This window comes from Hyperolius riggenbachi, chromosome 2 (genome assembly GCF_040937935.1).
Source record: "Hyperolius riggenbachi isolate aHypRig1 chromosome 2, aHypRig1.pri, whole genome shotgun sequence".
In the NCBI taxonomy this organism is placed as follows: Eukaryota; Metazoa; Chordata; class Amphibia; order Anura; family Hyperoliidae; genus Hyperolius; species Hyperolius riggenbachi.
In genome coordinates, this window is record NC_090647.1 from 231017641 (window position 1) to 231040946 (window position 23306).

A 23306-nucleotide genomic window follows, 5' to 3' on the forward strand; every position below is an offset into this window, starting at 1 on the left:
TATTCCCAGCATAACAATTCATTATTTTGAAGATTATGCACACATTAAAAGCCATTCAAATAAAATTAAGAAAATTCTTACAGGCTGACAAACCATTTAATGCAGTTGTCTCATATCAACCTTATTAAGTATATCAAGCTGTATGCTTTGTTTGGTGCAAAATTACACACAGAGATAGCATGTTGTTTGTTTGTGATTTTGCTTCTCAAGGATGGGGAACATTAAGGATTACATAGTGTAACAAATCTAGAGCAATTGCCACACTCTAATTGCTTTATGAGGAGTTGGGGTTGTGTATTGAGTTACTGGGAGCTCAGTAATGGTCCCTTGGTAGCCATTGGCCAGGCAGCTGACACATGGTAAAGAGCTTGTCTCTTCTCATGCAGCAGTAATCAAACCAAAGGACACAACACTCTAAGCAGGCTCTTCTCTGGAACTGCAATAAGGTGGCTGCAAAAGATCGGCAATAAAAGACACAACCATTTCCAGCTTCTTAGCTCTGGTCATCACACCTAATAGATTTTCTTCTCTGCTGTCTTTACTATCATGATTTTAAGATAATTTTAAAGTTGTGATAACCCTTGCTTGTCCAATGATGCACTTGGATCTCCCAACTCTACATTTTCGTCATGGCTTAATGAAGGTAAATGTCCTAGTGATGCCTGTCTTTCCTTTGTGCTCACTGTGGACATACTCATGAGATGTGCTGATTGAACATAAAGATGAAAGGAAACCACATCCTGACATCACAAGAGAATACATTCCAAAGCCATATTAGAAAGAGAGAGAAAAAAAATTGCTTAATAAGTTACCTTAAATATAACAGATGTATGCATAATATCATGCTTTATTATCTTCTCTGCTGAGATGGTGCTTATATTAAAAATGGAGCAGTTTACTGGCTTTATTGATAATGCAAAAACACATCTGGTACGATTTTCAAGCATTCTTTACATCAAGAAAGATTCACTCTTGAACTGAGATGAGCGAGTGTTGCACTCAAATGTGTTTTGTCCTTTGCCAAACAAATTAGTTATAATAAAAATGCATCCTGACATTAAAGAAGATGGCCATATTTCAAATAATAAGCATACAAAATTGCAAAATATGGGCTCCTTTTTTTTTTCTGACTATTAAGTCTCTCATGACTGTTTTATCACTTAGCATGTTTTATTTTAAATAGAACCTGAACCCTTTATGTCATCTTAAAGTATTCCTATGTTCTCCTCTCCTGCATAATTGTACACATGTATTTAGCTTGTGTCTGTGGTGTGAGATTCTTTCTGCTGCTGCTAGCAGTACTAGGCCTTATTATTTTGATGGTGGCCGATTTTATATATATATATATATATATATATATATATATATATATATATATATATATATATATATATATATATATATATATATATATATATATATATATGTATATATATATTTTTTTTCTTTGTTTGTTTTTTTGTTTAATGGTTCTTTCTCTTCGCTTTTGACTTGAATGGGTCCTCAAGTACTTTTGGATTTTTTTTCCCTTAAAGAGACTCTGAAGTCTCCAGAAAATAAGGTTTTTTACTTTAAAAACCTCATTAAAATTAATGCCCCTCTTAAAACGCTGCAGAACCGCTGCTGAAAACCCCCTCAATCACCCCAAACTCACGGGGGTACAGGGCAGGCAAAATCCATGACTTTCTTGGTCGTGGATTTTGCTGCCGCCTCTATGCGCGTCAATCAGCGAGTGTCACCGCCTCTCCCCGCCCCTCTCAGTGCAGGAAGACTGAGAGGGGTGGGGGAGAGGCGGCGATCCAGGCTGATTGACGCGCATAGAGGCAGAGCTGCGCTGCCTCTATGCGGAAGGAGCCCGCAATGTACCCCCATGAGTTCGGGGTGATTGAGGGGGTTTTCAGCCGCGGTTCTGCTGCGTTTTAAGAGGGGTATTAATGTTAAAGTAAAAACCTCATTTTCTGAAGACTTCAGAGTCTCTTTAATACTAATGATTGTAAGGTGCATTTCTCTTACAAATTTGATTAGCAATAAATTATTTGAATTCCTCACAATGGGGTTGTAACAGTGTTACTCAACATTATTACAGCACGTACCCCTTTATGAAAGATTGTTTGTTTTTTTTCCGAGTACTCCCTAGTGTAATGTACATCATCTCAGGTATTCTTTGATACAAACATACAGTATATATGTTTTGGGTATACTAAAGATTTGTCTAAACATGCATTTCAAATATTATTTGATGCTTTTATTTAACTAAAATTCAGGCTTATTTAGATAAAATTTATCATTGTTGTAATCCCATTCCCCAAACTCACTGTATTAGAAGGATTATGACAGATTCAAGTATTCCCTGATCTATCCCAGGTACACCCAGGGATACTTGTACCATATGTTGAGAACCTAGGTATTAGAAATCTGGTGCTGGTGGTTCAATCTGTGGAGCTTCAAATGGTCACTCCTCACAGAGTCATGCAGGTGAGAGTGATGATATGTGCCAGAGGGAACTGATCTCATAAGTCCTATCTAAGGGTAACCTTAAAGAGACTCTGTAACAAAATTTTCAGCCTTCTTTATTTTATCCTAGAAGTTCCTATACCTGTTCTAATGTGGTCTGGATTACTGCAGCCTTTTCTAGTTGCACTGTCTCTGTAATATATCTCATCTTCTTTTCTTTGTCAAGCTTTGTCGACCCAGGGAGGAATGGGCTGCCTCTGTTGTAAATACAAGTTATGCATGCCCCCTCCAGGCTCACTCCTGTGTGCTGTCTCTGCTCTCAGCTTGTCTGTGATGCAGTTAGTGAGGCTGAGGGGGGAGGGAGCTGCCTGTCACATGCTGAGAACCTGTGAGAATCCCAGACTGGAGTGCAGATAATTCACTATGTAATGAAAACTTGTAGTATACTGTAACATCATAATTTTTGGACTATAAGATGCTCCTGACCATATGACGCACCCAGATGTAGAGGACAAAAACCAGGGGGGGAATATATATATATATATATATATATATATATATATATATATATATATAATATATATACTAAACCTGGTACATCCATGGTAAAGGTGCATCTTGTGGATTATGCCCCCTTTGTACCTCATGCCCCCTTGTACCTCTTGTGTCTCCCGGTGTCCTCTGTCTCCCATGTGTCCGCCTCTGTCCTCCCTGTGTTCTCATCTGCATGGGCACAGTACAGGGAGCCCCCGACATTGCGGTGGGTTGGAGATTCGTATTGGCAGGCATTCACAAGTCAGGAACTCTCTGCATTTGGACTATAAGATGCAATGACCTTTTTTCCCCACTTTTGGGAAAGAAAAAGTGAGTCTTATAGTCCAAAAAATACAGTATATTAAGCTTTTTGGCTAAATATTACTCTTCCGCCTCTCAAATTGTATTCATTCTGAAGAACCAAACTTATCATTGGTGGCTCCTGCCTCCTTCTCCTAGCCAGGAGACGGGAGGGGGAACCCTCCGCATCCTAATGAGGCTTCCCCCGTCCTCCTCTGTTCCACAGGGGTCTTGCTGCAGCCCTCCGAACAGCGACCCGACAGACCCGACAGCATGTTCAATATTTACCTTTCCATGCTCCAGCGGGGGTGCTGTTGCTGCTCTTCTGACGGAGATAGGCGGAAATAGCTGATCTCCTTCGGGTCTGCTCTACTGTGCAGGCGCAGGAGACTTGCGCCTGCGCAGTAGAGCAGGCCGACGGAGATCGGCTATTTCCGCCTATCTCCGTGGGAAGGAGCGGATACTGCGCCTGCGCTGGAGCCAAAAGGTAAATATTTACATCGCCACCGCTCCGGGAGGATTTACGCCGCCAACGTGGGACCAAGGAGGACGGGGGAAGCCTCAATAGGATGCGGAGGCTTCCCCCATCCAAGGTGAGTACCCCCTAGGGGAGTTTTTTTTTGTTACAGATTTTCTTTAATGCTGTGGATTAATTAAATACAATCTTTTCTTTTCAATCTGAAGCAAACGAAAATATGATCGTTCAGTAAAAAATGTACCCGCTAATGGTCACCTTAACCACTTGATGACTGCAGTGGAAAACCCCCCTAAAGACCAGAGCAATTTTAACTAAACGGGCCTGCAGCTTTAAGGCACAGCTGCAGGCCCGTACAACTCAGCACACAAGTGATTTCCCCCCCCCCCTTTTCTCCCCACCAACAGAGCTCTCGCTGTTGGTGGGTTCTTATCGCCCCCCAGACATGTGTTTATTTGTTTATCAATGTTTATGTAATTGTTTTTTAATAAAAATGTGCTGTTTTTTTTCTATATGTATACATCTCCCCTCTCTCCCTCCCCCCCGCCAGCCAATCAGTGTGATCGGCTGTCATAGGCTTCAGCCTATGACAGCGGATCACTCTCGCAGTTTCAGAGGGGACAGCCGTGTCACACGGCTGTCCCCAGTACAGCGCTGCTGCTGACCGCAGCGCTGTACAACGGGTAAAGACAGCGGTTTTGCCGTCTAACAGTCTTCCGAGCGGCAATGGCCGCTCGGAGACTGAAGTTGGGGTGGAGCTCCGCCCCTCAAGCAGGAGATGCGCGCGATCTCCTGCAAATCCCAGCCCCAGGACTTGACCAATTGCTGTTAGGTGGTCCTGGGGCTCCCGCCGCGACCACGCCCACTGGCGTGGGGCGGTCGCTAAGTAGTTAAAGGGGAAATTCAGCCTAAACAAACATACTGTCATTAAGTTACATTAGTTATGTTAACTACTTTCGGACCAAGCTAATTAAAATCTATGCCCTGTTTTGGTGTGCTCCTGGCTGGCAGGGCGCAGATTTCAATTAGCCGTTTCTGACGCTCCCCGCCGATCGCGCTACTCAAACCCGACGTCTCTCGCCACAGCTCACTGGCTCCGCCTGTCTCTAAGACGGCAGAGCCCTGTGAGTGGGCCAGGAGACGATTTCATTTCCTCCTGGCCCTGTCTTTCAATGTAAGCCGCTCCCATTGGCTTACATTAAAAAACGGTCAGGAGCCGATGAAAGCTACTCCTGACTGGCTCACAGGACGGCAGAGTGGGTGGCATGTACAGTGATTGCGGCAGTAAGTGCGGCGATTCGTCGACGTTTCTGGTACCAGCGGTCTCTGGTCCTCAAGGGGGCAGAGACCGCTGGTACTTAATTGGTTCATTAAAATAGATACGGTAGGTACGGTAATATAATCTCTTACCCACCCTGTTTTAAAAGAACAGGCAAATGTTTGTGATTTCATGGGGGCAGCCATCTTTTTGTTTAAAGGGAGGTGAAAGGAAGCATGAGACACAGTTACAACTGTCCTGTATCCTGATCACCCCTCCCAGCTGTGTGCTAGACTTCAAATCTCAAATTCAAAATATAAAAAAAACAAATTTGCGCCAAAACAGCAGAAGGAACACAACTACATCAGCAATCCCATCATGCTTTGCACAGCATCAGGGGAATAATGCTGCCCGGGTAGTATTCTTCTGTGCAGCTAAAAATGAGGTTTGTGTAAGAAAAACAAAGTTCTGATGTTGTAAAACTGTTAAAGAAACACCAAGCCTTTTCTTTTCTGCTGAGTAGATTTTTAGTCTGGAGGTACACTTTAAGAGAGTCTGAAGTGGTTGTCTCTTGTTTGAGGGTGTGCAGTTATCCTCAGTGGAGCACTGTCAAAGTGAAACCTAAAGCCATAAGTAGATCTTGGACAGGTTAGTTAACCACTGGAGATTAATATGGACCCACAACTTACTTGGTACTGGATTGGTGGTTTGGTAAGTGTAAAGGCATCTGCTTTATAGGGCAGTTGTGTGAAGTCACAAAGCCGTTTTCATAGAATACTTATTTTTTGATCTATGAAATAGCTCTTTAGCCCTTTCCAAGCTTAAAAATAAATACTTCAAGTTTCAGTTCCTGATCTCAAAGCAGTTTTAAAGCAATGTGTGGAGATTTTGCTTTAAAATACATTTAAATTTAAGGTTTAATTTACCGTACATACACCATATCATAAACTATCATTTGCTCCATCTACTTGATGTAATTGTTCACAGTAATAATATAAATTAAGCAACACAATTTTATGTGACAAAACAATGTATTGTACAATATATATTTTTAGTACATTTTAATAACAATTTTAGACATGTTTATACAATATAATAATTTATATATACACAATAGAATCATAAGCATTTAACACCATGCTTTGGTACTCATAAAAAACACATGATACATACATGTGGGCAGGATTTGTAACATGGTAAATTGGCTTTTTGTTTTTCAGCACAGCAATCTGGGTGCTAGTTCACTTTAGGGCACAGGAGCAGGAAACCTCATAGGGAACAGTTGTCCAATCACAGCACCATTTTACAGCACAAAGTGTTGTGATTGGCTAAATAGTGTGGGCCTAGTTTACTGCAACCTATTGGAAACTTAGCAGTTCCAGAGGGTGCCGTCCACCCAATCGAGTAAGCATAGGGAAAGTCCGTTGCGATTGAGTGGACGGCACCCTCTGGAACTGCCAAGTTTCCAATAGGTTGTGGTAAACTACGCCCACACTATTTAGCCAATCACAATGCTTTGTGCTGTGAGAAGGTGCTATGATTGGAGAACTGTTCCCTATGAGGTTTCCTGCTGGGTCCCTGAAAATGAACCAGCGCTACAATATACTTCAGATGTCATTTTCAATCTAGCAACTGCCATGCCAACAACATACAAAGTATTCAAAGTAAATTTGCACTAATAATGTGTTATAGTTTGCATATTATCATAACTTAATGTGTATTTTTTCCAGCAGTGTTATGCTTTTTCTGTTTTGTTTTTTTTAAATGCGATCCACCAGCTTTGTACTGCTCACTGTGATACAACGCTGTGGAACTTCACTCTGTCACTTTTCCCACCTGCAATACCCCAAGCTCAACCCCACTTGATCTCCTGAAGGACAGTCATTATCAAATATATATTGAGGGGCCCCCCTTATGTAGTAGATCTTGATTAGATCCAAAGTTATTTTAATTAATGTAACATCTGGTCTATTAAAAAGATTATAGTGTATTCACAGCTTTACATGTTTACTACACAGCTGCAGGATTCAGCAGCACACATGCAATTCCTTATTCATAACTTTAGAGCTAAACTGACAGAATCACTGGCAGGATGCACCTCAGCACTGAATGTCACTGTTGCTTTTGCCTCAGAAGGGCATCACTTGCTGCAGTCACTGTGAATCCTGAGGATAATGTGTACACAGCTCTGTGAATGTGACTGCAGGCTTAAAAAGGAGGTGTAGTGAAAATAACAATGAACAAAATGGCTTATTTCTTTACAATATTAATTTATGAACAATTTAGTCAGCGTTTGCCCATTGTAAAATGTTCCTCACTCTGATTTGCATTCTGAAATTTATCACAGGTGACATCTTTAGTCCTATCAGGTGCAGCTATACAGAATGTTTGTTCTGAGAATTCTGAAGCCAGTGGAAATGATGTCTGGTCTCTCAGAATCCTCTGGAGAAGCAGTGCTACATATCACTATACAGCAATATATATATATAGATAAAATAAGTTTCTGATGCTGAAACCAGGAAAATTACCAAAAAAGTGAGTACCTTGAATAATGTATTACATTCTATTATATGTCACTACAGTGCCTCTTTCAGGAGAAAGCTGATCAGCTGATTCATCTGCACACTTTCATTGTACAGAAAACCTGGGTTTAAGTGTGTTGCTACTGACTTCTGCTGGGAATACACAATTCGTTTTTTTGGCAGATTTACTGGCCAATTTTCTGAACGATTTCCATTCACTTCTATGAAAAAATTGTTCAGAAAAACTATCAAAATCAAATCAGACCTGACGGAAATGATTTATCGAGCCATCTATCTGCCGAAAAAACTCATGGTGTATTCCCAGCATTAGAATCTAATCCCACACCCTGATCACCTCTTGCACCTACATGCCACAGCTCTTCTATAGCGGCAGACAGGTAACTACAGAAAGATCCTTGATGTGGTTGATGGACATGTACAGATTTCTGCAGTCTTTTCATCTTCTAATCCTTCCCATTTTAAACAATGCTAGCAGCACTTTTACTATTGTCTGGGTAGTCATTATGTTTATGTGTTAGTTAATAATGCTATATAAAGAGGGAGCTGCTTGAGACATATACAAGTAGAGGAAGGAGATGAAAATGTCCAAATTTATAATTACTATTACACCACACCACTAACTATCCAACAGCTGTAGACGTGTGGTTCTGTTTTGATTATGGGGCCAATAAAGCCAGTAGCTGCTAATCAACCTGCTAACTGAACAGCAGCTACTGGGTTTGATTGGCAGGGAAATTTGAATGGAAAGTCACAATTTGTACTCAGCTGGGCTCACAGTCTAAAGCTACTGTTTTATTTTTCTTTTGTTTAGCAGTGGGTTTACCTAGTAACCAGCCAGTATGTTTTGCTGTTGTGGGAGAAAAATGGACCACCCAGAACAATTTACAGAAATTTACAGAAAATGCGCAATAATTGTTTAAATAAAATTAGACAGGTGCATACATTTGTCATTTTATTTATTCCAAAACCTTTAGAACTAATTATTGGAACTCAAATTGACTTGGTAAGCTCAGTGACCCCTGACCTACATACGCAGGTGAATCCAATTATGAGAAAGAGTATTTAAGAGGGTCAATTGTAAGTTTCCTTCTTCTTTTAATTTTCTCTGAAGAGTAGCAACATGGGGGTCTCAAAACAACTCTCAAATGACCTAAAGACAAAGATTGTTCACCATCATGGTTTAGGAGAAGGATACAGAAAGCAGTCTCAGAGATCTCAGCTATCTGTTTCAACAGTTAGGAACATATTGAGGAAATGGAAGACCACAGGTTCAGTTCAAGTTAAAGAGAGTCTGAAGCGAGAATAAATCTCGCTTCAGACCTCATAGTTAGCAGGGGCATGTGTGCCCCTGCTAAAACGCCACTATTCCGCGGCTTAACGGGGGTCCCTGATCTCCCAAATCCCCTCGGTGCAGCGGGGGAGCGCTTCTTGGTTGGGGCAGGGCTAACCGCCGCAGCCCTGCCCCACGCGCGTCTGTCAGACGCGTATCTCCACCTCTCCCCGCCCCTCTCAGTCTTCCTTCACTGAGAGGGGCGGGGGAGAGGCGGCGATGCGCGTCTGATAGACGCGACTGGAGGCAGGGCTGCAGCCGTTAGCCCTGCCTCCAGAAAGAAGATAATTTAAAACCAACTTGCGACCAAGTCTTGCGGGGGTGGGTTTGGGGGTGAAGGGACCCCCGTTTAGCCGCGGGATAGCGGCGTTTTAGCAGGGGCACACGTGCCCCTGCTAACTATGAGCTCTGAAGCGAGATTTATTCTCGCTTCAGAGTCTCTTTAAGGCTCGAAGTGCCAGACCAATAAAAAATCTCGGATAAACAGAAGCGACGAATGGTGAGAACAGTCAGAGTCAACCCACAGACCAACACCAAAGACCTACAACATCACCTTGCCGCAGATGGAGTCACTGTGCATCGTTTAACCATTCGGCGCACTTTACACAAGGTACACAAGGAGATGCTTTATGCGAGAGTGATGCAGAGGAAGCCTTTTGTCTGCCCACAGCACAAACAGAGGCACTTGAGGTATGCTAAAGCACATTTGGACAAGCCAGCTCCATTTTGGAATAAGGTGCTGTGGACTTATGAAGCTAAAATTGAGTTATTTGGGCATACATTACAAGGGGCGTTATTCATTGAGGAAAAACAATACAGCATTCCAAGAAAAACACCTGCTACCTACAGTAAAATATGGTGGTGGTTCCATCATGCTGTGGGGCTTTGTTGCCAGTGTAGGGACTGGGAATCTTGTCAAAGTTGAGAGACGCATGGATTCCACTCAGTATCAGCAGATTCTGGAGGCCAATGTCCAGGAATCAGTGACAAAGCTGAGGCTGCACCGGGGCTGGATCTTTCAACAAGACAGCGAAACTACACATTGCTAAAAATCCACTAAGGCATTCATGCAGAGGAACAAGTACAATGTCCTGGAATGGCCATCTCAATCCCCAGACCTGAATATAACTGAAAATCTGTGGTGTGAGTTAAAGAGAGCTGTCCATGCTTGGAAGCCATTAAACCTGAATGAACTAGAGATGTTTTGTAAAGAGGAATGGTCCAAAATACCTTTGACCACAATCCAGACTCTCATTGGAAACTACAGGAAGCGTTTAGAGGCTGTCATTTCTGCAAAAGGAGGATCTACTAAATATTGATTTCATTTCTTTTGTGTGGTGCCCAAATTTATGCATTTGCCTAATTCTGTTTAAACAATTATTGCACACTTTCTGTAAATCCAATAAACTTCATTTCACTTCTCAAATATCATTGTGTGTGTCCTATATGATATATTTAACTGACATTTTTTATCGTAACAGCCAACGATTTATACAGGAAAATCATGGTGATTAACAAGGTTGCCCAAACTTTCGCATCCCACTGTAGCTCAAATGTTGAAATGTATAAGAAGATAATGTGTGACACATCGATAAATCCTACAAAAATGAAAACTTTAGACACACTTAAAGTAAATTATTCACACCTTTATGTGATCTTTTGTTAAAGTGACCCTGCAGCGAGAGGATACAGAGCCTACCATGTTTATTTCCTTTTAAGCAATGCTGATTTCCTGACTTTTCTCTTGATCTGCCATTATATAATTGAAGTCACTGACCCAGAATGAGCAGTCAGATGAGATGCTCTTACTAAAATCTGACTAAAATAACGACATGCTTATTTTATACTAGTAGACCCAAGCCCGTTTAAAAACGGGCTCTAGGTCTTTTTTTAACGCCGCTGCCAGTCACTGCGCATGCGCACGCCCCCGCCGCGCATGCAACTGCCCGCCCACCAACCTCCCTCCCTGGTCCCTCCAGATGTACGTTACTGCACACATGCGCAGTAACAAATTACCAGGGACACAGGGATGCTGCAAACTGCTGGACGCGGCGACAGAGAGGTTTTATTATAAAGGATGTATGACTCAGATGCTGCTGAAGCCAAACAAATCAGCAGGTCAGCCAGACAATTGACATTTTTTTTCTGAAGAAAATCAATATGGCAGCTTCCATGCCCTTCTCACCACAGGGTCTCTTTAACTCCTGCACCTACCTATATTTTATACCTACACACCATGTTATACATTGCTTTTCTTTTCTACATGCAGATGAGAACCTGCAGGTGTCACTGTTGTTGCTGCATTAGTACTTCTACCTGTGGACCCGATCTACTCAACAACAGCTCACAAGGGAGAGCAGAACAGAACAGCAAATTAATGATCAAAGCCTCATTTGAACTTTGCTTTCTTGTTTTCTTTTCTTTCATGTAAAATCAGCAGTTATTGTATTATAAAACAGAGAGTCCATGTTTTGTTTAAAGGTCTTTGTATAAAAAAGATGAAAAAAATCAACCTTGCTATGCTGTATGTCAAGGGAAAAAAAATAATTTATTTGACTGGTGTAGAGAAATGCATACATTCTAGCTGGAGATACAAGCATCCATAAAGACACAAAACAATACATGTTCAGGACTCCTGTGCACACAAATAGTTAAAGGCATAATTAAGCCTGTAATAAAAAATTATTTTTACTCACTGGGGGCTTCTACCAGCCCCCTGCAACCATCCCTTGCCCTTGCAGTCACTCGCGGATCCTCCTGTCCCCCACCGCCAGCTAGTTTAATTTCGCCGAGACAGGCCTGGCCATGCGTAGCCTTCTTCGCGTTTCCGTCTGCAATAGCGTCCTGCGCCAGCGACGGGAATGCAAAGAAGGAGACATGTGGCCAGGCCTGCACAGGCGCAGTAAGCCTGTCGGCCAAAAACGAAGCTTGCTGGCGGCGGGGGTCAGGAGGATCTGCGAGTGACTGTGAGGGCACAGGACGGCTGCAGGGGGCTGGTAGAAGCCCCAGGTGAGTAAAACAGATTTTTTTAATTTACAGGATTAAGTATCCCTCCAATTTGCTTACAGGGAGGGAGAGTGGAAAAACACAAGGGGCCATATGCAAGTCACTTTTTTTCAAGTTTTCTCCTAGGTGACATTTTCACATCTTATCAATGAAATGCCTTCTAAGCCACCAGCAAGCAATAAAATACACAGAATAATTTTGAAAGTAAATTTTTACTTACTTTTTAGTACTTTTTAAATTGCAGAGAGCAAAAAAAATATTTTAAATATAAGATGAAAAATTATCTCCTTGGAGAAAACTTTAAGGAATACTATCGATACCCAAGTATTCTAAAATGACAGTGTGCAAATAATGTCTAAGTAGCTGTGTAAACATTTTCCTACTTTTCATGTTAAATATCAGAGGCAAAAGCTGTAATTTATTGAGGGTAGGATTTAGCTATATTGGGACAAATCAATTGCAGAAGGGGTGTCTGCTTCAATGCACAGCCAGAGTTGCATATCAGACTACAGAAAGCAAATATCAAACATATCAAACTCTGAAAGCAAAAAAAATAGTACAAAAAGCTGTGACAATTAGTTACATTTCCTCTACTCTCTTCAGACACTTTCAGTCAGAAACACAGGACACAGGAGCTGCAGCTGTTCTCTCTGTCACACACAGAGCTACACATAGAGTTAACTGATCAAGTGTGAGGGGAATTTCCCCTCTCCTCATGGCTCAGTCAGCCGTCAGTTTTGGCGTCAGTAAAGTTTGAAAGTATTTTGATAACAGTAAACAATGAAGTTGCTACCGTACTAAAATGTATACACCAGTACTTAGCAGCACTTCCCAAACAATTCCTGTGTCAATTGAAAAAAATATGTGAATCGATAGTATTCCTTTAAGAGAAGTATCGAAGAAGGGCCAAGGAACTTTTCCCTTGTTATTGCGGTGGTTGGCAAATTAGTTTATTATATAGAGATGACTGTGTTCTTTTAACAGCAATTCATACAGAAGGCAACTTGTATATTGTGCAGTAAAATATATTTGCACCTGGACTGTTACGGTTGTTATTTTGCACAAGGAACTCAGGAATTTATTTGTTTTATGCATTTAAGGAGAAATTGAAGCAAATTAACTATTTGTGTGAGCTGAGTCTAAAACATGACTTGTTTTTTAGGTGGGGGGAAAGAAGTTCAGTTTTACTCACCTAGAGCTTCTTCCAGCCCCTTGTAGTCTTGCAGGTCCCTCAGTTTCCCCTCGGTCCTCTCCACTGTGCCTCTGTACCCCGCCAAAAGCTTGTCAACGTTACCAGTCATGGGCTACTGTGCTTGGGCGGTCCTATCTGCGCCTCCTTGACCACGCTCCCATAACCGGGAGTGTGCCCCAAGAGCACGCAGGATGCTCTCAGCTATGGGAGCGCAATCGAGGACATCCATAGACAAGTCCACGTATGCACAGTAGTTCGTGACTGGGACCGAAGGCAAGCTTTCAGAGAGGCGCAGACAAACAACGGAGAGAACCAGGAGAAAACCGAGGGACCTGCAAGGCTATGAGGGGCTGGAAGAAGTACCCAATAAGTAAAGCTTAACTTTTGTCCCTCACTTATGGTTCACGTGAGATTTTATGATCTATCTCCCCAGATTACAGCAGCAGTTGTCTCTCTGCACTATTCTTGAAAAGCCAACATGTAACTCTACTGTGTACAGATAGGCAAGGCTGGCTCCAGACAATGTATGGACCAGATCCTACTGAAAAATGTGACCTGAGGAAAAAACCTGCTCCTAATGGTATAAGACCTCCTTAGAATGGACATAAATGTGTTAGAAATGCAGCAAACTATTTTCTTCCAGACTTGTACTTTTATACAAAAGCACAAGAACAAAGGTTTCTCTAACATTTCTCAGGCACTGTTAGTAAAACGTTCTGTGAAAGGTTTGCTTTATGGCAAATGTAACATCTTAACTGATTTCTGTCATCTCTTTGCGGATGCCTTTTAGGTTCCTTTTGGCCTCATCCTCAAAATCTGGTGGTTCTTCGTATCTTGCATTGTTATTCTGTCACACTTTTCATCAGAAAGTAATAATTCCCTTTTGTTCTAGGATTGAAGCCAAAGGACAGAGATTGCATATCCAAGACACTCCGGTTACCTGTTCCAGAGAAGCTTTTAAACAGCTCAGAGAAATTGTCCTTTTCCAGCACAGAAAATGGTATGCCAGATCTTAAGCCTTTTATCTTTTATGTCCACAATGCCGCTGACAGTTTCAGATTAAGGTCAGAATCAGAATTAAAGCAGAATTCCAGAAATTATGGTTCATTACTGCCTGCTTTTCCCAACCTACATTGAGAAAAACCCAGAAACCGTAATGGATCAAGTTAAAGAAAGATTACCTAAATATTCAATGACAGCCCAGTCATGCACAAGACATTCCCTCCCTAAAAGGCACTGCAGAATGAAGCAGCTCCTTACCTGCAGAATGGAAGTGGAAACCAGGGGCTCTCTGTTTAACCAGAGGCTCTACAAATACAAATTGAGGTATTTCTATCTTTCTTTTAACATGGCACACTACTGTATAGGTACGGGGCAATGGGCAGTTATTCATAAAGATCCACTTACAATTCTTAGAGACTGAACAATGGCTAGATTAGCATCAGATGTCAAGAGTTGGATAGGTTAGCATTAGGCATAGAACATGAGGCTAACATGAGACTTGCCTTGAAGGTCTGGTTGTTTTAGACATACTTGTAAGGATCATGTTTTGAAAGAGGATTACTTAGGCTCTTGGCTTCGGTATTCGTGATTTGGTAACAAAATGTAATTTTCAGTTCTAGATGCTCAATTATCAAAGTGAGAAGCACAAGATTACTATATGCTGAAAACCAATGTGGCACTTCCAACCTGCTTAAATATTCTGGGGTAACTCCCCTCCAACTTCAGAAGACTATGGAAATTGCAAACGACTATTTAGTATAAATATTCTAGAATGTGTACAGTCTCTTCTGACAAAAGCCAAAATCTGTCCTTATGATGATTCTGTTGAGTGTGGACTAAAGCTGGGTTTTCAGAAGTACCATAACATGTTTAATAGCTTATAATTTTAAAAAAGTCATTTTCACACCTTGCATATTTCATGCTGGGGTATTCATGACAGACCTATGTCTTCCCAGCAGAAAACGTCAGTCAGCGTAAGTGTACATAGTTCTTAATTAATCAGTACATGTGAAATATTCAGAGGAGAAATAATCCTTCTGGTCATAGGTTCCACTTAATGATGTAACATATTAAACAGTGATATATAATATTATCCTTGTGTGTTTTATAGTTTCCACTAGACGTTTACCTAGACCTTTCTTTTGTGACGCTTCTTTCCGAAAGTCTTTCAGTTCTTCTTGATGCTACATATCATGGCTTCCTTATGGTTTTTTGACCTGTGGTGCTAAACCAGTAATGTGCATTATGGCTCAATCACAGAGAGAGGTACAGTGTCCTCGGTTTGGAAACAAAGAAATATGTCCAAGCTCCTCTCATAAATTTTCTGTACTGGGCACTGTAGGCGTCGTCACTGTTGGTGTAGATTGTGCCCACTCCACGATATCTGCACAAAGAGACTCCACTGCATCTAGTCTTTCAATTTGTACTAATTTGGTTAGTAGATCTGGGATGCTGTATCCCGCTGTACTAATCCGATCGAAAAGCTGAAGTCCATCTGTCATTCCACCAATTTCATCTCTCTTTAATCCAAAGCTCTCTGCTAGGTGTCTCCACGTCTTCACTATTGCTTTTTCTGTATTGTAGGTTGAGCTAAGCATTCTGCTGGTCTTTTCTAAACAATCAAAGGGCAGTTCCGTTGGGCTTAAACCTGAAAAGTATATAAGATAAATAAGATCATGTACAACCTCTGTAATCTCAGGAAAAAACTTATATCTGTTCATTTAAAAAATACCTTCAATATATATATATATAATATATATATATATATATATATATACACACACATATATATATATATATATATATATATATATATATACACACACATATATATATATATATATATACACACACACACATATATATATATATATATATATATATATATATATATATATACACACACACACACAATAAATTATATATATATATATATATATATATATATATATATATATATATATATATATATATATATATATATATATATATAATCCTTGTCAGCAAGTCTCGAAGCTGGATGGGGAAGGGGGTAGCACAGAGGCAGCACTTGTGCTCATTGACACCAGAAGCAAGCTCTGCTCTTCTGATTTAGGAGATAGACCTCCCTGTTTTCTGGAACCTGTTTAAGTTACATAATATTGATAATAAATGTAATCCTGCAACAATGACCGCAAGATAAGGAGTTGTGGAGTCATGGCAACCCCCTCCCAGTGGTGACAACAGCAGACTAATGCTATGTACACATGATACAATTTTCTGGCAGATTTACCTGCCAAATCTATTTTTTCCAACATGTCCAATCTGAATTTCAATACAATTTTCCGATTGTTTTTCCGATCGATTTCCATACAATTGAACAGAAATCAATCAGAAAATCGATCAAAATTCAGATTGGACATGTTGGAAAAAAATCGATCTGGCAGGTAAATTTGCCAGAAAATTGTACAGTGTACCTAGCATTACAGGGATTTTTTTTAAAGTGAGCTTTTAATCCTGTGGCTATGGACATAAAACTTCATCCCTGAAATACTGAGCTCTTTTTTTTCCTCAGGAGTTCAAAAAGCACATTCAATGTGCATCTGGAATTGTTATTCTTAATGTATTTTGGAGACACTTGTAACCCCAAATTTTGGCCTCTGATGCTTTTCTAAGGCTTACTATTTGTACTATATTTGGTACCCCATGCATCCCAGTGCTGTAGCTACACTCCCAAAGTAGTAGCAACGCCATAAAGTAGATGAACCCAAGCACTGCCATCAGGAGAGGGACGTTACATGTTCTGTAGGATATTCAGGATATACTAGGAAAAATAAGAGTCATTCTTCTTTGTGCTGCATCTAATGAGGTTCAAATTGGGTTTTTTAATGTCTAATCACATCTTCACTATTATTCTCTGTAAATATTGTGTTCTAAATTCGAGATTGTGAGTACTTACCTTCTGCGACATTGCAAACATTGGCATAAAGGTCTAAAATCTTTTTCCTGCGACTTTGAATCTGTGGAGGAAAAGAAACTCTATAAATGTGGGTTTTAACAAAATGATATTTCCTAGTATATATTACGAATACTAATACAAAGAAAAATTATTAAATGGAATAACAGTGTAGATAAGCCAACTTTTTTTTACTAGCAAATTAAGCTAGAAACGTGTATGTATGTGTGTGTTTGTGTGTGTGTGTGTGTGTGTGGGGGGGGGGGGGGGGGGGGGGGTGTTTGGTCAACTCATCTGCGGGTGATATACCGCGAGGAGCCCTACTATGCAGAGCACGTGTTGGAAGCACATTGGAAATCAAAGCCATCTCCCCTCAATCCTGCTTGCATTCTTGCATCTCCCTGGCAGCTTCTTATCTGGCCGCTGGCCGCTCCAGGCTCAGTGTGGTCACGTCACCGTGACGCTGAAACTCCAGCGGCAAGTTAAAAAGCTGCCAAGGAGACATGAGAATCCAAGCTGGAGTTAGGAGAGGTAGAGATGCTTTCACAGGCATGCTTCCAAAGCACACTCTGCATGGGGGGGGGGGCAAGTGTGGCACATTGGGGGGCTTGGTTTATGGTTGGATCACGGCATTGTTTAATTACTTATTCACTGAGGTTTGGGACTCTACACAGATATATACTAAGATTTCATCAGCAGAACTTCATTGAGGTGCTCTACAAGTTACATCAACCCAGGCAGCCAAAATGATGCACCTGGGAGCCTTTGGTAGCTCTGAGCTGGATTATTCTGACACTAATTTACACCTGACTTCCCCATTACATGTGGTCATACTGAATGTTCATTCTCATTCCCAGACATTCGGTCAACTTCAAAAGCAACATGGCTGCAAAACCGTATTGCCTACGATGCAGCTTTACACATAATTTTTTTTTTGAAGAGGAACTAGAGTCATTTTTAAAGTGCCCCTCCACTACCTCCCACGTACTAAAGTAAAGTAACAGGATATTTTTTCTTTAGTCTGCCTGTCTGATACTTTTCATGACAGACCATAATGCCCCTTTGAACCGCTATTGCTATACAAAACTCCTTAGATTTACTTTGTAAGTGGACATTTTCCACTGCATTATCAGGTCATGCCTAATAGGGTAAACTAAAAAACCTTTTTCTTTTCTTTCTTTTTTTTTTCGCTCTCTGTCATTCTCACCTGTATCTCATTGATTGCATAATACTTTGACAAGAGTCATGCAGCTAAAGTAAGTGAAAATCTCTTGCTTATGTCAAAACGTTACAAAGACAGTTTAAAGTGGGGTGAAACTCCATATTTATTGGAAAAAAAATAATTTAAGAAGAAATTACTCATTTTTTCCTGTTGTTTTAGTCAGTGTCAGATTTAGTAGAAATGTTATTTGAAAAAGGAAAATAATATTTCTGCTGGTTTCCATCTTTAATGTTCTTCTGTGATGGCAAAAGTGACATCACTTCTTCCCTTTTCATTATTTTTTTTTCTACTCAGCTCATTGTTAATTTTCCCTTCCTACTTCTACTCTTACTGTCCCTCCTACAGCAAACATCACCTAGAAAAGAGGCTTACATCGCTGTGTTAACTCTTCAAAGGGAGAAGTTGCTTAAATTACCTTCTGGTCATAGGTTCTTATCTTATCCAAAATAGGAATATGTCTGCTATTTGATTGCTGAGATTGCTTTATATTGTGCATACAAAAACTCCAAACTTCCCACAACTGCACGGTTCCTGCAGTTAGGCAAAGACACCCAGACCAGGTAAAAAGAAAAAAAAACAAAAAATTGGGGGACATGCAGTGACCTATTTTAGAAAAAAAAATATATTTTTGGGGAACTGTTTTTGCATGTTATAACCCCCTTAAAGCGGAATATAACCCTGCATTTCAACTTTGCTCTAAAACATTATTTACAGCATATTATATGCAACCAGCATTTTTTTTTTACTAGACCAGCATTGGAAGGGTTACACACAGAGCTTTAAAGTTCCGTGGATAGAAATGCTGCCGCTGCCGAGGTTTAGATAGATACATTTACGTAAACACAATGTAACAAGTGGTGAATGTTACACACTCTCTGGCTGTCCTCCAGCTCCTGCACAGTCAGAGAGTGTGTGTCACATTCCACACTTATTACATTGTGTTTACTTAAATGTATCTATCTAAACTTCGGCTGCGGCAACATTTCTATCCATGGAACTTTAAAGCTCTGTGTGTAACCCTTCCAATGCTGGTCTAGTAAAAAAAATGCTGGTTGCATATAATATGCTGTAAATAATGTTTTAGAGCAAAGTTGAAATGCAGGGTTATATTCCGCTTTAAGGGAGCAGATGAAAAAATGCCACCTGAAAAGGTATTCATATTGTGGAACATTCCCCTGTGGTTTCCTTCTGTTTTCCGGCCTTTGCTGTGACAGATGAAGATGCTTGGTAGCACATACCTGTGCACTAACAGAACAGTCTCTAGTACAACATTTCCTTATTTGTTGCTGTCTCTGGAACTAGAATGTTTCCTATGTATTGCTATGAATCAGCCTCACTGTTTTTGTTCTGATGTTAAGCAATAAAGGTCGTATTAAAAACAAATGGAGGGCCAGCGTCTACGCAATGAACACTGCCTTCTTTCTCATACAAGATTGGGTAGCAATGCCTTTTCAAAGGCTCATTACAAATAACTAATTGTTACAATAAGAAGTTACTATGCTTAGGAAAACAAGGCAGGCATCCATGCAAGGGTTTCTGAGCGTGTTATGGGTTTGGGCACCTTCCAGTTGTGATGTATCAACAAAGAAGATTGTTCTTTTCTGGATGTCCTCGGTAAAGCACTTAATCTCAATTATGACAAATGGCATACTAGGCTGTGGTTGAGCTACTTCTGGGCAAGCTGAGTGCCAACAATGCAATTGCTTGTGGCAGGCAGAAAGAAGACAAATGATTTAAAGTGTTTATGGAAAAGTGTTCACCCAACCCAACCATCGCTACACCCAAACATGAATCTCCAGAGCCCGATATGAATGTGTACAGAGTCTAGATTAGATCTGGTGACAGTAATGTGAAAGTAACAAAGCAGGTGACTTCACTGCCGATGACATTATAGTTCACAATGCAAGTATTGTAGATGAGCAGTTCATTTATGCTGACTAGGGATGATTGGAATTGCCAATTTCCACTTCCGCGGAAAATCCGCTTTCCGCCATTGCCGATTACCACTACCGCTTTCTGCTACCGATTTCCTCATTCGGATGCGGATTTTCACTGAAATTTCTGCCAACTTTAACATTCATTTTTCTCCAAGAGTACAGGGTCTTTTTGAAAGATTTTTTTTCCTCTTGTTTCCACTTTTCTGCGGTAATGCGGATTTCTGCATTTTACATTTCCGCCGACTTTAACATTGATTTTTTCAAAAAGTACAAAAGTACAAGCATCTTTAATGCTGACTGGAAAAATTGTGATAGGCTTGCCAAACCCAACACAAAGCGATGATGTCTCATACCCATTAAGATTAGAGATTTGCTCATCTAATTATAGAGTTCCTAGACTGGGACTTGGAAAATAAAGGTGGGATTTAGCATTTACATTTACCGTCAATAGGATAGAGGCTATAACTATCTAAAGAGAAGGCAATTTAGACAGTGTTGAAGGAGTCGTCCGGTGATAAAATGGAGGCACAGTTTTATTTGCACTGCAGTGTGTGCCTTCTTGTACACATTCTAGATGACACTTGGCTGAGGTGGTCATCAATGGCTCAAAATCTAGTGTTTGTACAGGAGCTCCCTGATGTTACCTTGAGATCGGTAATGCTGGATTTTCATGACGATGACGCCTAACAAACCCTGTATGTATTGTTCTTCTATACACCACCCAACGGAAGCTTCTTCATCATATGCCAATCAATGTCCCTCCATAGCAACACATGCATCTCTATCCCCACTTGGCCCTCAACTGTCCGCCAGGGGATAGTGTTCCTATACCATACCATATGAATTAGTACGTGGCTACTGTGGTGGGACTGTGACTATTTTCATACCATGCTGCCTGTGATATAATGTGGACTGTTTTGAACTCCATGGCAGGTGGAGTACATGAGCACATAGCACTGTAGTATTCTTTGACACTTTATTGCAGTACTACTAGTGCCAGATTATTTATTGTTTGCTTCACTCATCTGTTAATAGCCTGTGATGGTGGTATCTCTACATACCAAAAGATAATCTTTGAATGTGAGTACCCTTAAAGGATACCTGTAGTTACCTAAAAAAAAGTGACATACTCACCTAAGAAGAGAGAAGGCTCTAGTACCCATAGGGCCTTCCCAGTTTTTCCTCAGTCTCCTTGGTCCCCCACTGTCCCCTTGGTCAAACTTCCCACTGGCTGCGTCTTTGGGTTTCTTCAGAAAGCTTTGAAAGTACTCGGGTCTCCAACTACTTCCGAGGAAGAGCGGCTCTATACTGCGCATATACATGTCTGTGCTAATTTGTGCACAGTATGGATCGGCTTATATTTGGAAGAAGAAGGGAGACTTGAGTGCTTCTAAAACCTTCTGAGGAGACCCGAAGGCTTTTTCAACATTAACCTCCTGAGCGGTATGGACGAGCTCAGCTCGTCCATCACCGCCGGAGGCTGCCGCTCAGGCCCTGGTGGGCCGATTTTCTTCAAATAAAGTGCAGCACACGCAGCCGGCACTTTGCCAGCCGCGTGTGCTGCCTGATCGCCGCCGCTCTGCGGCGATTCGCCGCGAGCAGCGGCGAAAGAGGGTCCCCCCAGCCGCCTGAGCCCTGCGCAGCCGGAACAAAAAGTTCCGGCCAGCGCTAAGGGCTGGATCGGAGGCGGCTGACGTCAGGACGTCGGCTGACGTCCATGACGTCACTCCGCTCGTCGCTATGGCGACGATCTAAGCAAAACAAGGAAGGCCGCTCATTGCGGCCTTCCTTGTTTATTCTGGGCGCCGGAGGCGATCGGAAGAACGCCTCCGGAGCGCCCTCTAGTGGGCTTTCATGCAGCCAACTTTCAGTTGGCTGCATGAAATAGTTTTTTTTTAATTTAAAAAAACCCTCCCGCAGCCTCCCTGGCGATCTCAATAGAACGCCGGGGAGGTTAAAGTCAGATCTCTGCAATGGAGGCCTGGCAGTGGAACAAGGGGCCACAGAGAGGGCTGGGTGAGCTCTAGATGATCCAAAGCCTTCCCTCTTCTTAGGGGAGTATGTAACTTTTTTTTCCAGCTTTCTACAGGTATCCTTTAAATATATTATGGGCTCCATGATTATAGGTATTTGCGTTGGAGAGCAGGAAAATGTAGAGTCAGACTTAAATGAACAGAGTACAATAACAAGTTTTTAGGACAGCTCAGGTATTTTCCTCATGCATGGGTTAATAGAGAAACTGCAGCTTCTCATATTTCGTACACATGTTCACACATACAGTATCTCACAAAAGTGAGAACACCTATCACCTTTTTAAAAAAAATGTATTTTATATATTTTCATGGGACAACACTGAAGGTATGACACTTTGGGCCTGATTCAGCAGCTAGCGGTAATGTACGTGATACTAATGGGTCAACAGGCGGTACTCCCCCTGCGGTAAATTTGCATTGCAATGCCTGCACATGTCAATATTACCACTGGTTGGTGCATCAGGTCCTTTGATACAACGTAAATCAATCAGTATACTTCTGTATATTGAGAGTAAATGCCTTGTTCCATCAAAATAACTCGGCACACAGCCATTAATGTCTAAACAACAAAAGTGAGTACATCCCCCTCCCCATGAAGAATGTCAAAATTGTGCCCAAAGTGTCAATATTTTGTATGTTCACCATTCGTTTTCAGCAATGCCTTAACCCTCTTGGGCATGGAATTCACTAGAGCTTCACATTCTGTACAAAGGAGCCAGCAGCTGTCAATGAAAAAAAGCATCTGCAAGGCTCTGACTGCCAAGGAGAGGTTAGTATAGTCTGTTTTCCCCTTTAAGAAGTTTTTTTGTTTTGCCCTCCTGTCTACCTTGATCTTGCTATGAGGAAACAACAGAAGTGAGAAGTAAGTTAATGTGGTTGGAGAGATGGGGGTATAATGAAGACATGTACTGCCTTTAACCTATAAACACAGTTTTCATACTTGAAGCAGCACAGAGACCTATACTTACTTTTTCTGCTAATTATGACTGGACCCCAACTGAATGTACCCCAGTAAAAGAACCCAACATGAATGTAGGAATGGCAGCCTATACATAAAGCTCTACCATACTTCCCAGGGTTTTCTT

General features: G+C 41.2%; 2 protein-coding genes across 6 annotated transcripts in view; one reads left to right on the forward strand and one right to left on the reverse strand.

Moving 5' to 3' along the window:
• Positions 1–14189, forward strand: part of CCDC138 (coiled-coil domain containing 138) — a 75932-nt gene extending 61743 nt beyond the window's left edge. Inside the window, exon 14 of the mRNA XM_068268297.1 lies at positions 13985–14189. Within this exon, the coding sequence (XP_068124398.1) occupies positions 13985–14108 (124 nt within the window). The 3' untranslated portion in view covers positions 14109–14189. The remainder of the gene's footprint in view (positions 1–13984) is intronic.
• The window catches only part of EDAR (ectodysplasin A receptor), a 205933-nt gene continuing 195783 nt past the window's right edge, over positions 13157–23306 (reverse strand). For all 5 annotated transcript variants that reach the window (XM_068268301.1, XM_068268303.1, XM_068268302.1 and 2 more), the window contains exons 11-12: positions 17033–17093; positions 13157–15742 (exon numbers count right to left, since the gene is read on the reverse strand). In XM_068268301.1, the coding sequence (XP_068124402.1) occupies positions 15408–15742; positions 17033–17093 (396 nt within the window). In that variant the 3' untranslated portion in view covers positions 13157–15407. The remainder of the gene's footprint in view (positions 15743–17032; positions 17094–23306) is intronic.